General features: G+C 38.4%; 1 protein-coding gene across 4 annotated transcripts in view; it reads right to left on the bottom strand.

Annotated features, from left to right (window-relative positions):
* GRID2 (glutamate ionotropic receptor delta type subunit 2) overlaps nt 1-26,993 on the bottom strand; it is a 1,475,972-nt gene that overhangs the window by 30,917 nt on the left and 1,418,062 nt on the right. For 2 of the 4 annotated variants that reach the window (XM_004430960.3, XM_087434597.1), the window contains 2 exons: nt 6,224-6,464; nt 1,081-3,564 (listed from right to left, as the gene is read on the bottom strand). In XM_004430960.3, coding sequence (XP_004431017.1) covers nt 3,142-3,564; nt 6,224-6,464 — 664 coding nt within the window. In that variant the 3' untranslated portion in view covers nt 1,081-3,141. Of the gene's footprint in view, nt 1-1,080; nt 3,565-6,223; nt 6,465-26,993 lie in introns of those variants that run through there. The other 2 variants (XM_087434598.1, XM_087434599.1) reach the window with 1 other exon arrangement.

The following is a 26,993-nucleotide window of genomic DNA, read 5'->3' as shown; positions in this document are numbered from 1 at the left end:
TTTGTCGTTTGTTTTGAAATAGGAAGGTTGGTGTAAGTGATGTGAACCAGGCAGACAGTGGGCTAAAGCAAGGAGCAATAGACAGAAGTAGGATCTGGCCTGAACTCTGCCAGCAGCTCTGACCTTGGGGAAGCAGTCTGGCTGTTGCCTTTCCCATCTGTAAAAGGAGCAATTGAAGCAGATGCTCTCTGTGGCCCCAGATGAAGAAGGAAGGTTCCTAGAGATTTGCAGCCTAGGCTTGGGGAGAGGACTGGGAGAGGCATTGCACCTGAGCCGTCCCTACGTTGATACCCATGAGGACCTGCTGAAGCGTGGCAGAGTTAAAAAAAAAAAAAAAAAACCCAGTTTTTAGTCTTAGATTGTCTAACGTTTGGGCAAGTCACAGCTTCTTAGCATCTTATGTTCCCTTATTTGTAAAACGAAGGAGATAATCTCGATCTTTACAGTTCCTCCTGGTTCCAAAATTTAAAAAATCATTTTTAATGGAATTTTAGAACAGCAGAGATTTTAATCTAAATTGAATATATTTTCAGATATATATCCATTGAGTGAATTAAATGATAGATGAATTAAATATTGTTGTTCAAACGCAGAAAACAATACCGTATTAGAAATAATCCTGGAGTCAATTTTCAAATTAATAGATTCAGCATGATGAATATTTTCCTAACAGCAAAGCAACTATTAATACATAAATTCTAAATATAGTAATTACCTTTAATTTTCTTTTCTTTTTGATGTAGCAAACCCTCATCCTGCTATTACTATAATGGTTGCACTGTTTACATGAAACAGGATAAATCTCTCCCCAAAAAGTGTTCACAGAGACATCCATGAAGCAAAACAAATATATTGTTGGTTCAGATCTTTTCAAATAACACAAAGGCAGTCTTTCACTGGTTTAGGACGTCAGTTAGCATTGTTTTTAGAGATCACTCATTTTGGCACAGTTCTGCTAGTAAAACTTAATGTGTTTTATGTTTTAATTAACTCAAGATAAATTTTTAGAAAAATTCAGTTCAATCTGTGAGAAAGTAAGCATTTTCAAATTTTATAGTTAAGACTTCAATGGTATGAGAGCAAGTTTAGAAAACATTTTTATTAGACAAATTATTTAGACAAATTATACACAGAAAGCTCTGCCACTCATAACTGAGGCCTCCAAAAAGTGTTTTGTGTATTTGTATAATAGGCAATACATCAAAATAGGCCTATTTTAAATATTGTACATGGTTAACAGTTTGTTGATAGCTCAGATCACTGCGACATCTGGTGTGCCCCTATAGAGCTCGTTGTAAAGATATTTTGTTTTAAAATCAGAGTCGTGAATGAGATCATGAATGTTACAAGGGAAAACAAGTTGTGCATGCACTTAGGTACTTGTTACCCTGGAAACAAAATGGTTTTTGCATGATAAGAAGTTTTTCTGCCTTACACAGTAGACAATATTTGAAGATTTAGTACAAAAACAGTGACAGTACAAGATGCTCCCCAGAACAGAATTAGCATCAAAATATAATATACCTTAAGAATATACTTTTTAATTTCTCCTAAAGCAAATCACATAGGTTGATTCCTACATCAATCTAGCCACAGAATGAATTAGATTAAAATAAGTGTATGGCTGCATAAAAACACAGGATAAGTTCTTGCTTCCTACTTATCACATTTTAATTTAAGGATTACAAACAAAGTTCATTCTACATTTCTAACAGGTAAGAATGCTACTTGAAAAGGGTTGTGCACAAAGAGGCACGTTTTTGCTGTCATCCTTCTAGACACTTGGCACTAATGTAAAAAATACATAACTCCTCCAAACAGAACTGAATAAAAAGGGGGGTTAGGTTGAGAGCCCAGCATGGTTATTATATTTTCTTCTTTAGGATAATGCATGATGGTAATTAAGGCCACATCAATATTTCTTACAGGCTCCCACCTCTCCCCAACTATAGTTGTATCGATTGGCTTACTGCTTTGGAAGAGAATTTATTAACCTTCAATGATCTACGTTTAAACTCTTACAGAGCTCTATGTGCTGTTGTGGACATGGTTCAGCTAACAGCATTTTCCGTTTAGATAACTAATTAAAAGTAAAATTATCAAGGTTAGCTTTATACACTGCTGAATAACAAATGCAAAACCTACTCAAATGAGTAACATCTAGGAACAAATATTAAATCGCCCTGGATGTTTTAATAACAAAAGTATAAAATATTCTCTGTTGGCAAACAATGCGAGTCAGAATAACATTAAAGCAACCTGCCTTTTCTAACTGAAAAGACCCCCTGCGCTGTACATATTTCCTGTATACAACACTTTTTTTTAAACTAAAGCTTTATTAAATGAATTGCAATAGCAATGGCCGCCTTTTAATATATATACACATCATATAGGTGCATATATATGTATATATATATGAGATACTAATTTATTTAACACAATAGAGGCTTCTGCCATATGATCAAGTTTACTGTACATAAGAAAAAACTTTAATACTGTACAATCACATAAAGGTCATATGCACTGTTGCAGTGCGAGAGTAGTTTTAACTGTAGTCTTGACTGGCATATTAATGGCTTTTTTGTAATCCTGCAAAATTGCATTCTCATATTATGTGGCCTGAATGGTCTTTAAATTATTTTATAAACACTGCAGGGGTTGCCTTTGGTCCACAGTTAAAGGACACTCAACAGCAGTGGAGCGTTGTATGGATGCAGCAGAAGAATGTAAAAAGACTGAAGTTATTGCAATTATATTTTTAAAAATAGAGAAATGTTACATAAGACGCCTTCATGTAAAATTAATCCTGCATATACCTTTAGGGTACTCAGTGCACATTTCCTATACTTGAAGTACAGTATATGAAAAGCAGACTAATAGGATCCTAGCATACTATATTCTGGGGGAACAAGTTGAGTAATGAAAAAAGTGGAGGAAAATGTACGGAAAGAGACGGAAAGGGAGAGAGAAAGAAATAGAGGAGAGAGAAGAGGAAGAAGGATGGGAGAAAGAACTGAAATTGTTACTAATAATCCTGATCTTTTAAAAAAAATGTTACATCCATGTTAGTCCCACGATATTCAGTTGCTCCTTGCAAAGGGAGTCCTACAAAAGAAACAGTGGAGAGATTTTGTTGGATGCTCATATGGAGGTGCCTCGGTCTGGATCATTACCCAGATTGAGCCCCAGGGTAGGAGTTGGTTGATAAGGAATAGATGACATTGTTTTTATAGGACTCCTGAAAAAGCCCCCATTAGGTGCCCTGTGCCTAAAAGGGCCAGTTCGGTGCTCAGGCACGTTGCCAAAAGCGAAACCAGAGGCAGCTTTAGCTGATAGTGTGCGGCTAAGCGTCTGGATCTGCTCTGGGATAAAGGTGGTTGTGGTGATATGAGTGTTCCTGAAATCACTGATTTGCTCCAGTGCTTGTCGTGTTGGCAAAGTGTCAATGTCCAGAGGGGTCAAGTCAATTGACGAGGTGGAAAACTGTTTATGGGGGCTGTCGTCATCTGTGCACAAGCTATTTACACGTCTATGGAGGTGCTCCAGGTCAATTTCCTTGTCATCCTGGAGATGAAGAAAAAGAAGATAAGGTTCTCATCAGTACTAGCTTCCATGGTAAAAAAAAAAAAAAAAAAAGTAGTTCAGCAAGCATGATATGTAATTAACTGAACTTTGGGGTTTATTCATTTACAAATATTTATTGAGCACCTAATATGAGCTAGGCACTGTGCTAGATTCTGGGGTGATTCTGAGATAAGGTTATTGATAATAAATATTTTTCTTGCAGTAAAAGTTCTAAAATGAGCATACGCCACATGCAACTAGAAAATGTGGAAGCAGTAGATGGGTGACTGCCTGCGATAAGAGCAGGGATAGATCGAGACAAAATTGTACAAATAAAAAGTATGGTTTTAGCAACTCATCCCCCCACCCCACCTCTTCTTTACACATGCTTCCTCCTTTTTCAGGGTGTCTCATTCCAAGTCGGACTTTTGTTCTTTTCCACTACTCACTGCTAATCTTAACTTTCCATTCTTGGAGATAAGTGACACAATATGCTGATATGCTACTTCATATTAAAGTGTTAGTGACTGTTAAAGTGTTATTTCTCCTTAGGTTAGAGATATGCGAGATTGTTTAGAGAGAGCAACATTCAACACAAGAGACTCAATGTCTACTTGAGAGATTTCATACACTCAGTTATCTAGTACCTGAATGAGGCAATATTGTGAGGTGAGCGGGACCTTAGAGCCCCCTCTCCTTCAAGTCATGACATGTGAGTGATAGCTTTAGTTTAGGGTCAGGTTTATGCTAAATGGCCTCTAAATCAAAGATGCTTTGAGCTATGCTAATGGAGTCTTAGTAAAGAAGGTGCTTAATAAAGAAAAAGGAAGTAAAACTTCAGATTTCTGGAGTTGATACCAATTCATAAATCCCTTAGGATTTTTACTAAAAGTGAGCATTAGAGCCCAATATTTCAAAAATCAAACTGGCAAGAATTAAAATTGTCCTTTTTATCAGTCTTATTTATAGCCAAGTTCAAAAAATTAAATTCATGAGGATTTAAAAATACCTATTAATCATAAGAAGAGAAAATATTTGTTCGTAAGATCTGGATTAGCTGTCATAAGTTAGAATGGAGTATGTATTTTTTTCATTGTGCTATTATAGTGCTCCTTAGTGAAAAATATTTTGATGCGCATCACTGTTTTTCCTTCTCCTTTCTCACTTCAAAATCTAATAAAAAATATCCATTAATGCAATATTATCACTGAGACTTTAGAGGGGTAAGAGATATAATTTTATGGTTCCCACAGCAACTATACGGTAGTCATCCATCAACAGATACAATAATGCAAAAATTTAATATCATATATAGTAATTCAAAATATAAGGAGCTTGGGGAGTCCTCAATTTCCAGATTTTTGAGAATATGAAGTCTCGGCTATAATGTTGCATTAATATGGTCTTTTGCATTGAATCAATGTCAATAGAGATAACAGAAGCTTATTCCACAAAGAAAACACTACAATAAAACCTGATTAATTTTTAGTTCATACTCCACTAATTTAGAATGTATTATTATTCAGACAGGTAGGAAGCTAAGATTTATCTTCACTAAGCCAAGTTTTTCCTTATAAATGGTACTGATCAATTTTGCGTATAAGGAATCCTCAGACAACTTTAGAAAACAACCTGTTTGGAAGAATACATTAACATGCAAAAATTCTTATGCAAATGAGAAGTCATTTTTATTTGTGCATTAAAGCAGATCCTCTCAGGATTCGCTCTAGGCATCAGTTAGCTGAGGTCTAGTTACAGAAAGTTTAAAACAATCCTTCTTTGAAACTGTCCAGCAAATCAAATCATTCAGCAAATTCAGGTTGTTTTTCATTTCATTGTGAAACTTTGGTGAATATGATTTCATTATTTAAAAAATTTTCATCCTTTCTGTCCAGTGGAAATAAGATAAATGACTCAAGTAGTTTCTTTTAACTTCAGATTTTCTCTGATAATTTATAAACCCCATGATTTTTGATGAAAACAAGGCACATGCCACTTTAACAGAGATATTATGTGTAACTCTGCAATTATTCTTTCAGATCTCTGGGAAAACTTTAATAGGGCCCTGGAGTTAAGCTGACTCAAGGAGAAAAATTGAATTCTAGATGACTCCATGGTGTGGATTTGTTAAGCTTAAAGCCATCAAAGAGCTAAAAACATATCGTCTCTTCTACAGGTCTACGTACAGATAGAGGGAAGCAGCCACTGGTGGTGAAGAGAAAATTCTGATTATTTTATGTAGTATTGGATTTCTTAGGCTGAATCTTAGAGACACAAGTAATTTACCTATAAGTTAAGCAACTAATTGAAATGAAATGATAAGCATCTTTGTGAACTGGTCAAGGGAATCATAGCCTTTAAAAATTCACTGAATTAAAGTCTATCCTGAGATTTGGGAGAATTTCAAAGCTCATATGGCACATGAAATTGTCAGTCTTTCAAACACTGAAGTCTCCTGTTCGTTTATCTGGGATGTCCTAAAATGGAACTTGGTGTCATCCTTACCAATTTTTACATTTCACAAATTTATTTTCACTCTTCAGGGAAAGAAGAAACAAGAACCACCCCCAACTCATTATCTCCTTGCTTATGATTATCCTCCCTGGAAATACAGCTTGCTTGTTGGCTCAATTTAGTGCTGACGCTCTCAATCAAGTACCTCTTTTGATGGGACCCGGGAGCCTTTCCTCTTGTTCCACCACGTCTCCAGCATGGCTATAAAGCAGGAGAGGACAATTCCAGCAGCCAGGATACAAAAGACCCCTGCAAAGCTCTTTATGTCCAGGGCACCTCCTTTCTGCTTTGTGTCCACTGAGGAGTACAGGTCACACTGGCCGTTCTTCGGCCACCATTTGTGCCTCAGGATGTCCATGTCACCATTCTGCTGAAGCTCCAGGATCCTTGGGGTAAAGAACACAATCGTGTGTTATTGCAGACTAGTTATTGCTTCAGTCCACCACACATCCATTTATAATCCCACCTCTGAAGGATGGTGGCTGTCAAGGGGAAATGAATATATAGATTAGACTGCTGATGGAACGCTAGGACACTCAAAACATTATTGCTTTGATCCCATAGATGGAGGTGTGCCACAGGGCTTTCCTCCCTCCCTTCCTTCCTCTTCTTTTTTTTGCTTGCATTCTAAATCTAAAATATTGTCCCCCTGGTTTGTTGCAATGTGTTTTTACAATTACATTTCAGAGGCACTGTTTTTATGTGGTTTCAAGCTGCTGCGGTTCTGTGTTCCTTCCCCACATGCAGAATGACACTCTGGATCTTAATGCTTTTATGAAGAACGTTTTGCTGCTTAGAGCAAGATGCTGGCATAATGTCACCCAGCATATGCTACACACAAAGAAATTCAATTAAAAAGACTTCTATTATTTAACACAGTATGGGAGAAAGCCTTGGGACAATTTTGAAGTTGATAAAATACATCATTTTTGGTTTTTCACACAACTGATCTAGTTTCCATTTTACTGCCAAAGGGGAAATAATCTTACCTTGGAGAACAAGAAGAAAAGTTGACCAGAGGCTTTCAAAAGTAGTTAAATTCAAATAAGAAATACCCTTCTTCTTCTTTTTCTTCTTCTTCCCCGCCCCCCCCGCCCCCCGAGTCTGGGGGTAGCTCCAAAGACTGCAGCTTTTTAAAGCGTGATTTTCATAGAGGTTCTATTCTCAATTCCAAATACTCTTTAGGCTCCACCTGAGACTTGCCTAGCTCTGGCCCTCCTCCAGCTGTGCTCCTGCTCACAGGGTGAGAATGGTCAGGGCCGAGGCCACGAGCCTGTCCAGAGTGCATGCCATCCTCAGGGGTCCCTAGGATTTCCTGCACAAACAGCTCAGAGCGCTTGTCCAGGACCCGTGAAGGCCTGTTCCCACGTACTTCCTCCTGAGAGCAGATCTCACAGCCTGCTATGGATGCACATAGGTCTACAGGGTGGTGTTTGGGGAGTGTGGACAGGGCTAGATGAGCAAGCGCAGGTGCACTCGCCTTTGTGTGGGAGACTCTTCAGTGTGCAGGACAGAGCCAGATGTGGAGGAGAGGGGCCAAAGGCTGATGGCCTGTGCAACCAGGTCAGGCAGAACTCCTAGCTAGTCACAAGTTAGAAACTCAGACTTGGCCGCCTGGGATCATGGAGGTATATTTGTCAAGATAAGAGGACAGAACATATTTTATCTAACAGTATTTAGCTTGATTTATAGTTTTTACATAGACTTAGGATATGTGGACTCATATTTGTACTCTTGCTCTGGCTCTTGGATAATTTGGGGACAGACTGCTTAAAACTTTAGAGAAGAACAAATCCTATCTGGAAGGACATAAATTACTCACTTTCGGTGGTGCATCACCTTTCCACCTGTTTCATGTCATCCATGTGTCTATAAGAATGAGCTAAATGATAATGTTGGGGAAGGAAGCAACATTGACCCTGAGTTAGACAAGAGTAAGACCAGCCCCAGGGCCTGTGATGGAGAGTTGGTCTTAATCCCTATCAGCTACCTTTGGATATTCCCACAGCCTCAGCCCAGCGACCCCTGCTGACACTCCGCGAGCCTCCCTCACAACCTGGACTTCTCCTTTCTTGTGAAATAGATTTGTCTAAAATTCTGTTGCTTCAGAGTGTTGCTCAAAAACGGCAGTTAATTTGATTAATTGAATTTATTAAAATGATTATGAATATTAATGGACTACATTTCACCCTTATTCCAGCCTCTATCCCAGACAAAGTCATTTGCATTTCACAAATTTCCAAAAGTTTGTTCCATGGGACACTAGTACCTAGAGGGCTTCTGCAAGAAAAGGGTCCAGTGGTCATTAACTCTGAGAAATACCCTCTTGAAAATTTACAAAGAAGTCAGCCTATTAAAGGCTCTAAGGGTTCGGCCTGGTGGCACAGCAGTTAAGTGAACGCGCTCTGCTTCGGTGGCCCGGGGTTCGCAGGTTTGGATCCTGGGCGCGCACCAACACACCGCTTGTCGAGCCATCTTGTGGTGGCGTCCCATATAAAGTAGAGGAAGATGGGCATGGATGTTAGCCCAGGGCCAATCTTCCTCAGCAAAAATGGGAGGATTGGCATTGGATGTTAGCTCAGGGCTGATCTTCCTCACCAAAAAGAAAAGGCTTTAAGAAGACCTGAAGAAAAGAAAACTTGTATGATTTTGTCTAATTCAGCATTTCCCAAGTTTATCTGACTTTCATTCCCCTTTTCCTCACCCATAACATATATTAATAACCCAAGTCGCTAGAGTTGTGAGGAATACACTTGAGAACTAGTTCCTTGATCCAAAGGAGCACCTACTTTGGGAGTTTGTAGCCCTGTGTTAGGTGTTACAGGCACCTGTAACCACAGCCTCAGAGCTGCTAGCTTGGCCTGTCTACGAATACCATTCAGATGACGCTGGGAAACCCTTTAGGGATTTGCTTATCCAGAGACACTAGGTAGCCAGGGCACCACTGAATATCTTGAAGGAGAATTTAGTTATCTTTAAAAAAAATAATTCTTCTTAAATTGGAGTTTCTAAGTATATGTAGAAATAAAAGGAATCTACAGCAGCATTTGCTTAATGAGAATCTATCTGGGCACAGAATGGGCTCCCAATTTCCCTGCCCTCTCACCCCCACTGCTATATTGGTCAGTGTCTGTGGAAGTGGAAGTGTTTTCCTTCACAGCACTTATCGTTAATAATCATTTACAGTTACTTGATTAATGCCTGTTCCCCTCTCTAGAACATGTCCTCATCATCTTCCACACCGCCTAACACAACAAGCGCATATTTATTGACTGAATATGATCAACACAGTTTGTGGTAAAGGGACCTTGCCCTCAGATTCTACTTTTTTCTTATCACTGATTCTATTTTCTAATTTATTTTATTTCCTCCAAGAGAGAAAGAAGTCACGATAGTGGTGTAGGCAGACTCTCCTCCCACGGACACAGCCAATTTACAACTACTCTTGGAAAAATTACCCCTGAGAGAGAACTGAAAACTGGATAAGATGAACCCCTCCCTGCAACAAACAACAATCCTAATTGAGGTGGAAGAGGCAGAAATTCCCTTCTGGAGAGAAAAAAACACCACCTTCACAAGCTGCCAGCTTCACGGCCACCTGGGATAAACCCAAAGGTACTCAGCCCTCCCTAGAGAAGCGGGGTCCCTGAGCCAGGGAGCGCTCCCACTATAGGTAACTTTTGGACCCTGCACAACCAAGATGAGTGGCGTAATATCTGACTTTGCTTGCTACTAACAACATTGGGGAGTACCCCCAGAAAAGCTGGTTCACATAGAAATTAAAGCCAGCTCTTAAAGGGCCCACACACAAATTCACCCATTTCAGAGCAATGTAAAATCACCAGAAAGAAAGGTGCACAGTCCTTTGGTGAAAAGAGACTCACTTGATGGGCTCTGAGTGCATCTTGGTGAGAGGTGAGACCTCTCCAAGGACTGGGACATTGGCAGCGGCCATTGTTGTGACCTGGTGTGTGTGCTGACACAGACGCTGGCAGATGCCATTGGAATTCTTCCCCTGGCCTGTTACCCAAGCCTAGTGTCCCACTCACTAGGGCACTGATTTAATCCAGCTCAGCCAGGGCAGGCAGCCCACCCTAGGGACTGGCATCACCCAACAACAAGCCCTTGGGCAACTGGTGGGCCTGCTAAGTGAACTGCCTCGATTCTCTGCAGCCTGGGGAGTAGGTCCACCTCTGTGGGGCAGGGCATGCTTAAGAAGCAGGTGGAGAGGGTGGGGCGGTGGTGGAGTGTGTGGGGATCCCACCTTGGAGAGACTGGGTCCACTTCAGGAGGTCGGGGCACACACATGGGGCAGGACTGTGTTGACTGTGTGTGTGGAGCTGTGGGCAGTGGGGCTTGTCAGCTACAGAAGACTTGTGCTTCTCTAAGAGCCACATAGGGGATTGCCCCCACCTTCCAAAGCCTGAAACAAGTGGGTGCTCCCATGCCTGAGGCCAGCCCCACCCAGCTGCAATCCTCAGAGAGCTGACAAGAGACCTAAAGCCTGGAGGCTTATAGCAATTGGAAGCCCCTGAGCCTCACAACCTGCCACGCTGGGGGCCTACTCACTTAACAGAAATACTGCAACAGGAATGTGCTATTGGACCTTGCAGCCAAGTGTGCTGGGGCTCCATACACCTGATAAAGAGACTTAAGGGCCCACAACAACTACAAGCAGCTGAGCATTACAGCAGCTGGCCAGGGGGACAGCTCAGCCTCCCTGGGCACCTACAGGAAGAGCAACCCCACCAAAACAGAAGGACACACGTAGCCGACATAGGGGTCACTCCTGGAACATTTGGAACCGAGGGAAGCACGCTGCTGGGCCTCATGAGGCATCACTTATATAAGGTCACCTCTCCAAGAGCAGGAGACTTAGCTGACCTACCTAATACACAGACACAAGCACAGGGAAAGAGGCACAATGAGGAGGCAAAGGAATACATTCCAAGTAAGGGAACAGGACAAAACCCCAGAAAAGGAACTAAATGAAACAGAGATGGGCAACCTACCTGACAGAGAGTTCAAACAGAGAGTGTTAAGGATGCTCACTGATCTTGGGAGAAGAATGGATGAACTCAGTGAGAATGTCAACAAAGAAATGGAAGATATAAAAAAGAACCAATCAGAAATGAAGAATACAATACTGGAAATGAAAAATTCACTAGAGGGACTCAAAAGCAGAGTACAGGATACAGAAGAATGGATGGATCTGTGAGCTGGACGAAAGACTAGAAGAAATCGCCCAAGCTGAACAGATAAAAGAAAAAATTAAAAAGAGTGAAGACAGTCTAAGGGAGCTCTGGGACAACATCAAGTGCACTAGTATCTGTGTTATAGGTGTCCCAGAAGGAGATGAGTGAGACAAAGGGGCAGAGAATCTACTTGAAGAAATAATAGCTGAAAACATCACTAACCTAAGGAAGGAAACAGACATCCAGGTACAGGAAGCACAAAGAGCACCAAACAAGATAAACCCAAAGAGGCCCACACCAAGACACATCATAATCAAAATGTCCAGAACTAAAGATAAAGAGAGAATCCTAAAAGCCACAAGAAAAAGACAAGTTACATACAACGGAAACCTCATAAGGCTATCAGCTGACTTCTCAGCAGAAACCTTATAGTCTAGAAGAGAAAGGCATGATATATTTAAGGTGCTAAAAGGAAAAAACCTACAGCCAAGAATACTCTACTCAGCAAAGTTATCATTCAAAATGGAAGGAGAGATAAAAATCTTCCCAGACAAGCAAAAATTAAAGGAGTTTGTCACCAAGAAACCAGTACTACAAGAAATGCTACAGGGATTTATTTGAGGGGAAAAGAGAAGACCACAAATAGGAAAAATGAGCAATTTCCATGATAAGAGGGTAATGGATACAAATGCACAAAAAATAGGTTAGATATGATATCAAAAACATAAAATGTGAGAGGAGGGGAGTTAAAGAGTACCGCTTTCAGATATAGGTCAAACTAAAGAGACCATCAACTTAATATAGATTGCTATATACATAGGTTACTATATATAAACCACATGGTAATCACAAACCAGAAACCTATAATAAATACACAAAAAACTAAGAAAAAGGAACCCAAACATAATACTAAATAAAGCCATCAAACTACAAGGGAAGAGAGTAAGCGAAGAAGGAAGGAACAGAGAAGTACTACTAAAACACTGAGAAAAAAAAAAGTTAAAAAATGGCAGTAAGTATATACTTATCAATAGCTACTTTAAACATCAATGGACTATATGCTCCAATTAAAAGGCATAGGGTGGCTGATTGGACAAAAAAACAAGACCCATATATATGCTGCATACAAGAGACATACTTCAGACCTAAAGACACTCACAAACATAAAGTGAAGGGATGGAAAAAGATACTCCATGCAAATGGCAATAAAAAGAAAGCTGGGGTAGCAATACTCATATCAGACAAAATAGACTTTAAAACAAAAACTGTAACAAGAGACAAAGGAGGGCACTACATAATGATCAAGGGAACAATCCAACAAGAGGATATAACACTTCTAAATATCTGTGCACCCAACATAGAAGCACCTGAATATATAAAGCAATTATTAACAGATATAAAAGGAGAAATAGACAGTAACACAATAACAGTAGGGGACTATAACCCTCCACTTACACCAACGGATAGATCATCCAAACAGAAGATCAATAAGGAAACATTGGCCTTAAATGACACACTGGAGCAGATGGACTAGTAGATATATACAGAACATTCCATCCAAAAACCAAAGAATACACATTCTTTTCAAATGCACATGGAACATTCTCCAGGATTGATCACATGTTAGGCCACAAAACAAGCTCTCTGTAAATTTAAGAAGATTGAAATAATACCAAGCATCTTTTCTGACCACAATGGTATGAAACTAGAAATCAACTATAAGAAGAAAATCAGAAAAGCCACAAATATGTGGAGATTAAACAAAATGATACTGAACAATGATTGGGTCTGTGAAGAAATCAAAGGAGAAATTAAAAAAATACCTGGAGACAAATGAAAATGAAAACACGACATGTCAGAATTTGTGGGATACAGCAAAAGCAGTTCTAAGAGGGAAGTTTATAGCAATACATGCCTATCTCAACAAACAAGAAAAATCTCAAATAAACAATCTAACAATGTACCTAAAGGAACTGGAAAAAGAAGAATAAACAAAGCCCAAAATCAGTAGAAGGAGGGAAATAATAAAAATCAGAGCAGATATAAATGAAATAGAGACTAAAAAAACATTAGAAAAAATTAATAAAACCAAGAGTTGGTTCTTCAAAAAGATAAACAAAATTGACAAACCTTTAGCTAGACTCACCAAGAAAAAAACAGAGAAGGCTCAAATAAGTAAAATCAGAAATGAAAGAGGATAAATTACAACAAACACCTCAGAAATACAGAGGATTATAAGAGAATACTATGAAAAGCTATATGCCAACAAATTGGACAATCTGGAAGAAATGGATAAATTCTTAGAATGATACAACCTTCCAAAATGGAATCAAGAAGAAATAGAGAATTTGAATAGACCAATCACCAGTAAGGAGATTGAGATAGTATTCAAAAACCTCCCCCAAAATAAAAGTCCAGGACCATACGGCTTCCCTGATGAATTCTACCAAACATTCAAAGAAGACTTAATACCTATCCTTCTCAAACTCTTCCAAAAAGTTGAGGGGGTGGCGGGGGGAAGCTCCCTAACTCATTCTACGAAGCTGACGTTACCCTGATACCAAAACCAGACAAGGACAACACAAAAAAAGAAAATTACAGGCCAATATCACTGATGAACATGAATGCAAAAATCCTCAACAAAATACTAGCAAATCGCATACAATAATACATTAAAAACATTATACACCATGATCAGGTAGGATTTATTCTAGGGATGCAGGGATGGTTCAACATTCGCAAATCAATCAATGTGATACACCACGTTAATAAAATGAAGAATGAAAATCACATGATCATCTCAATAGATGCAGAGAAAGCATTTGACAAGATACAGCATCCATTTATGATAAAAACGCTGAATAAAATGGGTATAGAAGGAAAGCACCTCAACATAATAAAGGCCATATATGACAAACCCACAGCTAATATCATCTTCCTTGGTGAAAAACTGAAAGCTATCCCTCTAAGAACAGGAACCAGACAAGGATGCCCATTCTCACCACTCCTATTTTAACATAGTATTGGAAATCCTAGCCAGAGCAATCAGGCAAGAAAAAGACATAAAAGGGATACAAATTTGAAAGGAAGAAGTGAAACTGTCACTATTTGCAGATGACATGATTTTATATATAGAAAACCCTAAAGAATCCACCAAAAAACTTTTAGAAGTAATAAATGAATATGGTAAAGTTCCAGGAGGATACAAAATCAACATACAAAAATCAATTGCATTTCTATACACTAACAACGAAGTAGCAGAAAGAGAAATTAAGAATACAATCCCATTTACAATGGCAACAAAAAAAAATAAAATACCTAGGAATAAACTTAACCAAAGAGGTGAAAGATCTGTACACCGAAAACTATAAAACATTGCTGAAAGAAATTGAAGACGACACAAAGAAATGGATAGATATTCCATGCTCTTGGATAGGAAGAATTAACATAGTTAAGATGTCCATACTTCCTAAAGCAATCTATAGATTCAATGCAATCCCTATCAAAGTTCCAACAACATTTTTCACAGAAATAGAGCAAAGAATCCTAAAATTTATATGGAACAACAAAAGACCCCGAATAGCCAAAGGAATCCTGAGAAAAAAGAACAAAGCTGGAGGTATCACACTCCCTGATTTCAAAATATACTACAAAGCTATAGTAACAAAAACAGCATGGTACTGGCACAAAAACAGACACACAGATCAATGGAACAGAATTGAAAGCCCAGAAATAAAACCACACATCTACGGACAGCTAATCTTCGACAAAGGAGTTAAGAATATACAATGGAGAAAGGAAAGTCTCTTCAACAAATTGTGTTGGGAAAACTGGACAGCCACATGCAAAAAAATGAAAATAGACCATTATTTTACACCATACAGAGAAATTAACTCAAAATGGATTAAAGACTTGAATGTTAAGACCTGAAACCATGAAACATCTGGAAGAAAATATAAGCAGCACACTCTTCGACATTGGTTTTGGCAACATATTTTCAAGCACCATGTCTGACTGGGCAAGAGAAACAATAGAAAAAAGAAACAAATGAGACTACATCAAACTAAAAAGCTTCTGCACAGCAAAGGAAACCATCAACAAAACGAAAAGACAACCTAACAATTGGGAGAAGATATTTGCAAACCATACATATGATAAGAGGTTAATCTCCAAAATATATAAAGAACTGATACATCTCAACAACAAAAAAACTACTAACCCAATTAAAAAATGGGCAAAAGACCTGAATAGACATTTCTCCAAAGAAGATATACAGATGGCCAACAGACACATGAAAAGATGTTCAAAATCATTAACTATCAGGGAAATGCAAATCAAAACTACAATGAGATATCCCCTCACGCTCGTCAGAATGGCTATAATTAACAAGACAAGAAACAACATATGTTGGAGAGGATGTGGAGAGAAGGGAACTCTCATACACTGCTGGTGGGAGTGCAAACTGTGCAGCCACTATGGAAAACAGTATGGAGATTCCTCAAAAAATTCAGGATAGAACTACCATATGATCCAGCTATTCCACTGCTGGGTATTTATCCAAAGAACATGAAAACACCAATGCATAAAGATACATGCACCCCTGTGTTCATTGAAGCATTATTCATAATAGCCAAGACTTGGAAGCAACCTAAGTGCCCATCAAGGGACGAATGGATGAAGAAGATATGGTATATATACACAATGGAATACTACTCAGCCGTAAGAAACGATGAAATCCAGCCATTTGTGACAACATGGATGGACATTGAGGGTATCATCCTAAGTGAAATAAGTCAGAGGGAGGTCAAACACCATATGATCTCACTCATTAAGTAGTAGATAAAAACAACAACAAACAAACACGTAGAGACAGAGATTGGATTGGTGGTTACCAGAGGGGAAGAGGGGAGTGAGGAGGGCAAAAGAGATAATTAGGCACATGTGTGTGATGTTGGATTGTAATCAGTATTTGGGTGGTGAACATGAGAACATGGTGTAATCCATGCATAATAGAAGTATAATGATGTATGCCTGAAATTTATACAATGTTATAAACCAATGTTACCCCAATAAAAAATAAAAAATATTCTATTTCCTCCTATTCATCTATCCTTTCAATAAATATTTAAAGAGCGATTTCATGCCAGGCCTTTCCTTGGGTACAAAATTTCTGTTAAGCCACAACTGCACATTCAGCCACAATGGCCTGGGCAACACCGAAATCATTTCTTTTTAATGCCCTCAATTCATGTTAATTTATTCTTTCAATATTTCATTCAAATATTCATTCAGGAACTGATTATTGCCTATTCTTTCTCCTCTGTGGGATCTAGTTTCACTCCCAATGTGTCCTTATTATTTCTACACCTGGAAAATAATTTGGTTTTAGAAATAATCATTGAAGTATACATACTCTATGTCACTCATTTTGATTCTGAAAGGAGTAAAGGGCCTTAAGTCCAAGGAATTTATTTAATTCTAGAATTTTTAGGTTCAGCAAGTTGGGTGGTAGGAGTTACTGAGGGGAAAAAGGGAAGAGGCTTCACTATGTGCCTTCAAATATCCTCACACCACAAAGATCTCTTCAAATGCTTGATCTCATGAGGTATCGCAGGGAGACTCTCTCTTTGGGGTTATAGAGAGCAGCTGGGCCAGAGGCTCCCTCAGTCAAGCTCTGACTAGCCCACAACAGACTCCAGGAATACAGGCTGGCAAGGAATAGAAGTGTTGGAAAGAAATGAAAGTGTTCTCTAAGCCCAGAGTTCTGCTACAAATTCTTGCTACAAAATCTAATGCTCCTGGAAATTCCATCAGAAAGGTCTCACTACACCCTCATTTTATTTTATAACAAAAACCTATTTAAGGATTAGATAAAGTTTGGCAAAATCTAATGTACTACCTGAAAGACTAATGGGATGGGTCCTTCAATAAATGAGATTTTTTTTTTTCAAAAGTTCAAAACCACTGCACCTTTAAATGAGACTTAAATCACATGTAAAAGAAAGATTTGACTTTAAATTATAAGCATCACTGATGTGTGTGCGTGCGTGTGTAACAATGCAAGAATCTAGTAGCAAAATTCTTAATAAGTGCAAAGAAAATTTTTAATTCCATGGAATGCTTTGGTATATGTGCAATTTCCACAAGATGGCAGTCTTTGTTCAGAGAGCAGAGTGTTCCTGCAGCTGTAGTTAACCTGAGGGTTTGAAAGGCACAAAGCATAAACTTGGCGCTGTAAACCTGCTTAAACTGTTAGAAACAAAGTTGGATATTAGACCGTAATGAACAATCGGATGAGTAGAACCACTTCGAGGAGTGTAGTCAGAAAAATTCCTGCCATTTTTACCCCAGAGTGATGATAGTGACACTCACTTTTGAGAGTTACTACAGTGGGAATGAATGACACCAGAAACAAAGCATCCTGCTCCTTGTTTGGCACGTAGTAGCTACCACAACTCAAAAGCTGGAATTCTTATTGTCAGCATGTGTGACAACCATCCTTTCTTTGGACCTGTACTGGTACTAGACTTCTTAATGGAGAGTTTTATTCCCAGATGAATTGGGGAATGACTGATTCACTGACAAGAACATTGCATTTCCTCCTTTTGTCCAAAAGTATGAAAACATTTGTAATCTCATTGAACAGAAACATCTTAGAAGTCCATAAAACTTAGCTGCAGCTTGAAAATGGCTAATAGATCAATCCCACATGCATTCAATTCTTTATTGATATAAACGAGCAAATTTCAGGGGAAAGGAGTAGGGAAGCAAAAGATCCTTCTTTCATATTCAAATAAAAATATTCAACAGGTTTGAGGTGTTCATCTCGAAAAGCTTTTTACTTACTTTGAAGATAACCTCATTTGTGTGATAACATTGTACAAATTATTGATCACTTACCATCCTTAATCACTACTCTAGAAATTGATTTTCAAATTAATTTATTTATAACAGAACAGGTTGCTGAAAGATGGATGCAAATTTCTAATCCCAAGTAGGTAACTTTGATTTTGCCTTTGAATCCTAGAGCCGTCTGCAGGGTCCTTTCTAATTTTGCTAATTTTCTTATCCTTAGGTAAATTCCTGCTGAGCTGTGAAAAAAGATACTGGTTATCTGAGAAAAAGGACACCTGAGTTTTTAGTTGTTTCTGCAGGGACAGAATTTAGGGTACCCAGAGATTTTTTAAAAACTAGTGCAGAAATTCTTTTTTCAAGCCATGTGGTAGGAGCCCTGTGACTCTGTTGCAATTGGAATTTCTCATGCCGATCACAGAAGCATCAACTACTAGAACAGAAAAGACTGAAGACGCCATCTATTCTCTCCACTTCCCCCTCCACCCATTCTATGGATGAGGACACTGAATCATATAGAACAATAATTTCCCCAAATCATGACATCAACACACGAAAAATAACTTATATATCACACTGGGGTAATCAGAGGCTCTTTGCCGCCGGAGGTGAGAGGCCAAGGGCTCACCGCAGGCCCTGCCTTGGCTGTCTGGAGGGCTGGAGGGATCAGTACTTCAGCAATATTCTAGTACATCCTCTGAGACACATGTGTCGGGAAGCACTGTTGTGGAGATTCAATGAATTTTTCAATGACTAACAGAGACTAAAGAGCTGAGTCGGGGCTAGAACTCAGGTCCGCCTGCCCACACCTTTCCCTCTGTGACCTACACAGCCCCTCATGTGTGACTAGAGGAGAGCCATCTCTTTTAGTTTCAGAGATTTGTTAGACTCTAGTAAAATTTTCATCAATATATTTTCTCTAAACCAAACAATATAATTGTAGCGTGATTGCAAATTTATTCATACTACAATTTGGGTGTGCAAAGAAAATGCAGCTTTTCTCTATAACTTAATTGGTCTTCCTCAAGAGGACTGGGCCTGCAGAGCAGTGGGAACCAAACTAAAATTAGCTCAATATGAGTTAAAATTTAATCTGATCTAATAATTTAACATGTCTCTAGTTTTAGCTCAATCTACTAGAGAGAATTACTCAATCTTTCCGATTCCTCCCCATTTCCCTTGCTCTTTTCCAAGATGGCATCAGGATTTATGGAGGATGACATTATAGCCCTTATGTTGGTGTTTGGGGGAGGGAGCTGCTGGCCTCTTGCTGGTCCTTGGATTTGCTCTGGCAGCTCTCCTTTGAGGTGCGAAGGGCCTGGGGCCAGTCCTTAGACATTAATTGGTGACTGCTGCTAAAGTTGGCAGAGGCTTTAAGTCGGCTAATGCTGGCTAACGTCCTTCTCAGCTCCTTTAGGGCTTGTGGGTTCCTCCCTGCTGACCCAGCCTCTGGGGTACTGTACACCTTTCTCAGCTTCTGCCATTTTCTTCATCAGCCCCTCACTATTCTGTAGCCCTTCAGACACAACAATGGTGTCACCCTGTCACTTACTGCGCAGAGTCCCAAGGATGGTCCATGTGCTCTAACTCAGCACTCACGACACATGGGAGCAAGAGAGGCCTGGGAATGCAGATTGAACCTTTGCTATTTCCTGACCATGCAGCTCTGGCTTCTCAACCATTCGAGGTCTTCTCTGTTGGTACAGAGCCTGCTGTGCCCAGGTTTTTCATTCATTCATCATTTCTTTCATTCTGGTCTTGGAAAATGTAGGTAAACTTGGACTGAAATGAAATCGCTTATCAAAGGTTCAGATTTGGAACTCCCCTCAAAGACCCTAATGGGAAGGAAGCATCAGGTCCTCTATTCTTGGTGTGCATTTCAGTCCACCTAACACCCCTCCACTTGCCCATCTCCCATCCCCTGCCCTCTGCTGGAATCCTCTGGCCAGAGAGGTGCAGCTTTCTTTTTCTCTCCTGGATATGCTTCCTACACCCCAGGCCTTCAGACTTCTTGGCCTGTGACAGTGAAAGGGAATTTTAGTTACATAATGATAGAAACTCTATGATCTGAGACCTCCAGGCATTCTTCAATTTGGAAGTATTGAGGCAACTTGGAGCTAGGGATTGGTGAGGATGAAAGTACATTATTGTAAGATCTCAAAAACATTTATCTGTTACATACTTATGAGTTTTATGTAACCAAAATTAAAAAGATGCTTAGGATAGAGTCTCATTACTTATTAATGTTTAATGTCACTTATGACCGAGAAAGAAATTTGGGAGTAACTGAAAAAAAGTATTTTTTGACACACTGAGTGGATCTATTTTGGCCCAGAATACCCACATTATTAAAGTCATTTGCTGGGTTCTCACAAAATTTTCCTCTCCATGGTTACTGAAAAAGAATTATTAATAGCATGCAGAAGATTTTCAGAAAAATGTCAGGTCAATAGGTTTTTCATTCATTCATCATTTCTTTCATTCTGGTCTTGGAAAATGTAGGTAAACTTGGACTGAAACAAAAGCACTTATCAAAGATTCAGATTTAGCATTCAATTAAGTGTAGTGGTGCTCCAATGGGCATATCTGATACCACTATTTGAAAATCAGAGTTGTAAAAACAAATTCTATCAAGTACCTGTGAATCAAGCATCAGTCGATTTTTCCCTTAAGCTAAACCTCTTAATGATCTGTTAGTAGTATTAGATACAACAAATATTTATTGATCACATCAAATACCTCAGTAATACCAAATAGCCTAAGGGAGACTATGAGAAGCTATTTCCTTTGTTTAAATTGGACTGTAAATTAGTTCTTCCAGTTAGTTGAGCCAAATACCAGTTGCTTAAATCCAATGCACTAAGATTGCCTAAAATCATATAGGTGAATATGGTGTTTCAAATAAGTTCACAAACATCATCTTTTGGACCAGAGGTCAGCAAATGTTTTGTGTTAAGGGCCAGATAGTCAATATTTCAGACTTTGTGGCCAGATGGTCTCTGTTGCAGCTACTCAACTCTGCCTTTGGAGTTACAAAAACAGGCCCGATCCTGATTGGGCTGGCCGGCTATAGCTGCTGACCTGTTTTAGAATGCCATAGCAAATAACTCTGCAAAGTCAACAAGTTCCCACTGATAAAGATATTGTAGTTCAGAGGGCTTAAATGACTTGGCCAAAGTCACATCATTAGAAAGCATCAGAGTCTGTTTTAAAACCAGAGATTTTGACTCATTCCTGTGCTTCGACAATGTATTAATATATAATAATTAATATGTAGTAACACCTATTATTAATATGTGTGTGCCTTTAAATGAGTACAGTGATCATGTGTCAATTTTGTGTTTGATCACGTTCAGAAAGAATTTGATGTACACACTGTATATTAACAATGGCAGTGTAATCATTCAAGTGGATTTTGAATTTCCTTGGTTTTCTGATTATCCTGGAATACATATCTGAACATTTATGTTGAGATTGGGACCACCTATGTTCCAAGAGAGTGACTGCTTTAATTATTCGAGATCAGGTAGTATTTGTTGTCTGAGGTCTCTGTTTCCTGAATCATTGTCTAGACAATAGAAGCTTTATCTTGAAATCAAATGGATCTAAACAGATATCGTACTACTAAAAGAAATTCCAGGGAACTGATTATGATTTACTAAGAATGGGTAAGACAATTAACTGAAGCAGAAAAAGTGATGTCTCTTTTAATCAAAAGATACAGAAATGGTTTTTAATTATGTGTGGCTAGAAGTACTGTAAACTAATTAGAAGTTTTTCAGGGTTGGTAAAGATTATTATAGACGATTAATGAGAATGACAGCTTATTAGTACTGGAAGGGACTGGGAGATGAGATCATATTTAACTCCTGCCCAGTGAGGTGAAGTGACCTGCCCGGCTCCCCACTACAGGGCCGGATCGACAGGGCTGGATTTAATTATAAACTCAGTTATTGTTGAAGACTGCCAAATATCAGAGGCCAGCGTAAAAGAGAAGTTTCCTGTATTGCTTCAAACCTGATATCTCGCTTTCAAATTTGAAAAAGATAATCTGATAAAATCCTTAATTGGTCAGATCTGGTTTTCTTATTAAGAAAACTGTCCGTGTCCTTCTGTAATAAGTAATGTCTTCCGAAGGCATCCATTTTTCTGTGTATGGGAAATAAACTGTAAACTTTATCCAGACAACCTATTTTCCAAAGAAATAACGATAATAAATGCATGCATGATGCTACAAAGTTTATAAAGCACTTATCAAAAACATTGCATATAACTTGAATTACTTCTTAAAAAAACCTTGTGAGGGAGGAATTATATTGATTGATTGAATGATTGATTGATTGATTGCCACCTCCTCCTCACTCCTTATTCTTGTAAAAGGCTTTAAAAAGACTGATGTTATTAAGTTCTCATTTTAAAGCTGAGGAGATTGAGGCTAAGAGTTGAAGAAAATTTTCCAAGGCCACAAGGCTGATAAGTGATCCAGCCAGCTCCAAAACCCAGGTCTTTTGGCTTCTGTGCTTTTTTTTGAATACATCATCAAGATCTTCATTATCCCTCAAAAAACCCAGTATAAGTGGAAGCTGACTTTTTATTTCCTGCTGCTTTATTAACTGGGGATTTGATACTCACGCTCCTTGATGACACGTATTGCATTGTATCCATTTACAAACATTGCACTTCGTGTAACACATCCTGATGTCCCCAGAGATCCGCACGAATATCGCATGAGTTCATTAATCTTTTTGTGATTAGAGTAAACGTCAGATGAATTCATTATCATGGGGCACTTAGGGGACTTGGCCAATGTTATCAAAACAAGGCAGTGTGTTCAAAATAAGGAAGTGCTGTTCCAAAACCTCACCATTCCTCAGTCTAAGTCACAGCATTGTGAAGTTTCATCTATGCTGTGCAGACTCCCCAGTTGTCCCAGTGAAAGTTTTCCCTCAACAATAGCCCACAAAAACTACAATATTTATTAAATAACACTTAACTATTTTGAAAACTGTCGATTATTTAATCTTTAACATAATTTTTATGTTCAAATATTGATTAAATTTTTGTTGGCTCTAAGAGTCATCATACTTTATAGCGATGTTATTTGGTTGAACATGAACCTTAAAGTTGAAATATATGGTGCCCATTCAAACTGCTCTCTCTAGGTTAGAGCCATCTCCTTCCACCACAAGTCTTGCAGCTGCCTAAGAGGGCAAAATCACCCTTGTTCACAGAGAAGCAATTGCTTGAAAAATCAAATTAGCAACATGACGGATCTCAAGACTTGGGTGACTAGTGAACTTTAATTATTATATATTTTATGTGTTTATGCTGGCAGTAAAAGTCAAGCACTCATTATAGAAATGGCAGACATGATCTTTCATAAAATGAGTGCTGGGCAGCAAATGAATAGATAATCAGGATAATGAAAGCCCGCCAGAAAGATGCTGGAGAGCTGAAAAGACCCCGGCAATGGCTCCCACTGAGACAGAGGGCATAATTGCAGTTGGAAGGAGAACACTTTTGGCGATCTTTTAAAATGTCAGCTTAATCCTTAAGCTCAATGTGATATTTGGGTTATAGGGTAAAGGGGAAACGTTCTCTCATCCTGCAGTGAGAAACTGGCAGCGACCATCTCTGCTTACAGTTCCTCTTCAGGCAATACAACGTCTTCTCATGCAGACCTCTCAAACGGACGTTTATGCAAAAGGGTCATAAAGTCAAACCTATTTTGCTTAGTGTGTTATACACATTTTATGAATATTTTCAAATCTTTGAGTCTGACAACTAAACCTTAAAATAAGTGGGATCTTGAAGTGTGTGCTGTGTATAAGCGGATGAAGACTGTGATATGTATCTTTGGCACAGTGTCAGGAGAGAGAAGATGATGGAGGAAACACTTTTGAATGAACAAACATTCTCATGACCATTTTCATAAACAGTGAACTTTTTATAAGTTGAACGACAATTTAAATATATGGAAGGAATTCATCATTCTAAGAGCTGTTACAGTGGTAGATGCTTTAATAACTGGGGAATTCTTTTATGATACAAGTAACATCTCCTAACTTAGAGGTTGAATATTGATATATACTTAAAAAAAAAAAAACTCAGGGCATATTTGTATTAAAGTTGGTGGATAAATTCAGTGTAATTAATTACAATTCTCAGCCAAGAGTTAGATCATTGATAATAGTACAACTTTAGGAAAACAATTTTACTATGTTTTACCCATATTTTCATAGATGGAAAGTCTAAAGGATTTTAAACAGTTATATTCTAATTTTTGGGTGTACTGTATTATATTTAGCATTATTCCAACTCTGCTGCAAAGTGTTTCAAATTTTTTAGTAAAGAGCATTAAGTAACATAACTAACTTTTCTCAAAGTGACTAGAACCATAGAAAAATAATCAGTCTCTTCATTTTAGACATTTTTTAAAAAGTGAATTCTCCTTTCCAACTTCTTTCCATCATGAATCTCAACATGTATAATGTTTCTATAAATGGGAAGAAAAACCCCACAACTGTTTTTTTGACGATTATCTGCAACTATGCTACTGTGTAATTCCACTGCAGTGTGATTATGTGTTCTGAAAGGGGCAGTGTGATGGAAGGCCCTGTGCAAAAGCGTCACCAAACCTTGGTTGTGGTGGAACAATGGGCAGTTTAGGGACAACTTTTTGGAGCAAATGTTGTCTAAGAGGCCTCATAATGAAACCTACCTTGCCAGCACCCTGATGTTGGACTTCTAGCGTTCAGAATGGAGAGAAACAAATTTCCGCTGTTTAAGTCACCCAGTCTGTGGAATTTTGTTACAGCAGCCCGAGCAGACTAAGACATTTGGATTAAACATACAGCACAGCAGCAAGTGTTACGGTTTCAGAGTGTGGCTGTCACTTAGGAGCGACTTCCCTATTCAGCACTTTTCCAATTCTGGAACTTCTCTATTGACTTTCCTCTTCCTCCCTCTGAATCATGTTTGGGGTAGAACTGATCCTAGACTCAGAATCTGCAGAATTCATACATCTTCTCTCTATCAATATTTAAGACATTTTTAAAAACTAGGATACATACAAATATATCTTTCTCTTTGAAAATATCACTTTACAATTTGCAAAGCATTTTTATTGTCATTATCTTGTTTTTATTACACAGTACATGAATTAAAACAAGTAAGTCCTCTACTTTATCATTTACTTTAATAAGCACAGTCTCCATTTATAAATTTCCATTAATTTAACTCCTGTGATATGAAGTCTCTGTATTTGGAATGGTATAGCCATATAAAAAACATTTGCTAATAGAAGTTAATTGTCTAAACAAGAGTGTGGGAAAGACATTTAAACTACTTAAGAAACAAAATTGTTTTTAAGTACTTCACATATGATTACTTGATATGACAAACCTAATAAACTACTTAAACTGATTACAAATCATTATTTAACACAAAACCTCCAAAACTTGTATTTTGAATGCTAATAGCTAGCTTTACTTTAGTTGGTAGGAGTCCACCTTCATTAAAAGTGTAATATCATTAGATGCGTAGCATTTGTTTTTAGGCTAATACTAAACACCCACTCTTTGGGCATATGTTAATAAGCAGGAACATAAATTTTAAGTAGAGTACCTGGATCCCGTAAGTAGTTTCAGGAATAAGTGTTATTTGGAATAGAAATATTGGTTGTCTTTTTTTATGAGGCAGCAAACTGAGGTGCTCTGATGTAAATGGTTATTTATAAAAAATTACATAATGTGGTATAAAGTAGCAGTGAGACTCATCTAATTCCATGCAGAAAGGATAATTGATGTGTTACTGCACTGCTTCCCAATTTAGTTTTCCCCATGCATGGGAGATATGCTGGGAATTAGTCTATTCCATCTTCTTAATGAGACTTATCTATTACCTCAGATAATGTATCTATTTTCTTCAACCAGCAGGACTAACTGCTTATTGGAGTAAAGTTTTCAGCAGTTATTAGACAGAAAATTTACCAATAAATATAAAGGGAATAGTGCATCTTTCCAAGCGTCTCTGTGTTGAGATAAAATGAAATGGCGCGGATACGCTGCTGTTAGGAAAGGGATGTGACTGCCACAGCTCCTGAGAGCTGCTTTGCTATTTTCCATGACAATGGCAAAAGTGATATGCACGGCAGTGTTTACTTACTTGATGATGTTATGGGAGGCTTCAACAGCTCAGAGAAGAGGCTTGATAAAAACTGAGTGTCATTCAGTCCTGATAACAATTGTCGGAGGGACTGCGTGGCTGATCTCTTTATTCAGAAATAGGTCTTGTAACACCATATATGTGTATGTACAAAATGGAGGCATTTACAAAGCCTACTATTTCTCTACTTCACCCCAAACCTGACGTAATCAATCTTTCACATCTGTTCCAAATCTTGGTGAATTAGAAGTGAAAGCAACCTAGCTAAGTGGGGATCTGACATATTTATAGAAGCCTCAAATAATTGTGGAAGTGCAATTCACTCATATTTGGATAGCCAGTTATATTTTTCAATAACTAAATTGCTCAGAGTATTGGTAAATTGTGAAGAGTCTTTACCTTGTAAATGGTGGTAAGCAATACTGGATACTATGCTCTATTTGTTTCTAGATGAGTAAAAAGGACAAACCCCTGTGATAAAAGGATCACCGAGGTAAAACTCAAGCTCTATAGATCACTGCAAGTGATGGCATTCCATATACAGTAAACGGGCACACTGCCATGGCAACGAGGGTAATGTGAGAAACAGATCCACTTTGTAGATATCATTACCCACGTTGGCTTATTTTCTAGGAGCGGCTATACTTTATGACACTGTAGTGAATGTGCTTTGAAGTGATTTTCCTGCAGTTGTAATAGAAA

Source organism: Ceratotherium simum, chromosome 8 (assembly GCF_057802395.1).
Source record: "Ceratotherium simum simum isolate JZ-2026a chromosome 8, ASM5780239v1, whole genome shotgun sequence".
NCBI lineage: Eukaryota > Metazoa > Chordata > Mammalia > Perissodactyla > Rhinocerotidae > Ceratotherium > Ceratotherium simum.
This window is presented reverse-complemented; position numbering and strand designations above follow the sequence as displayed.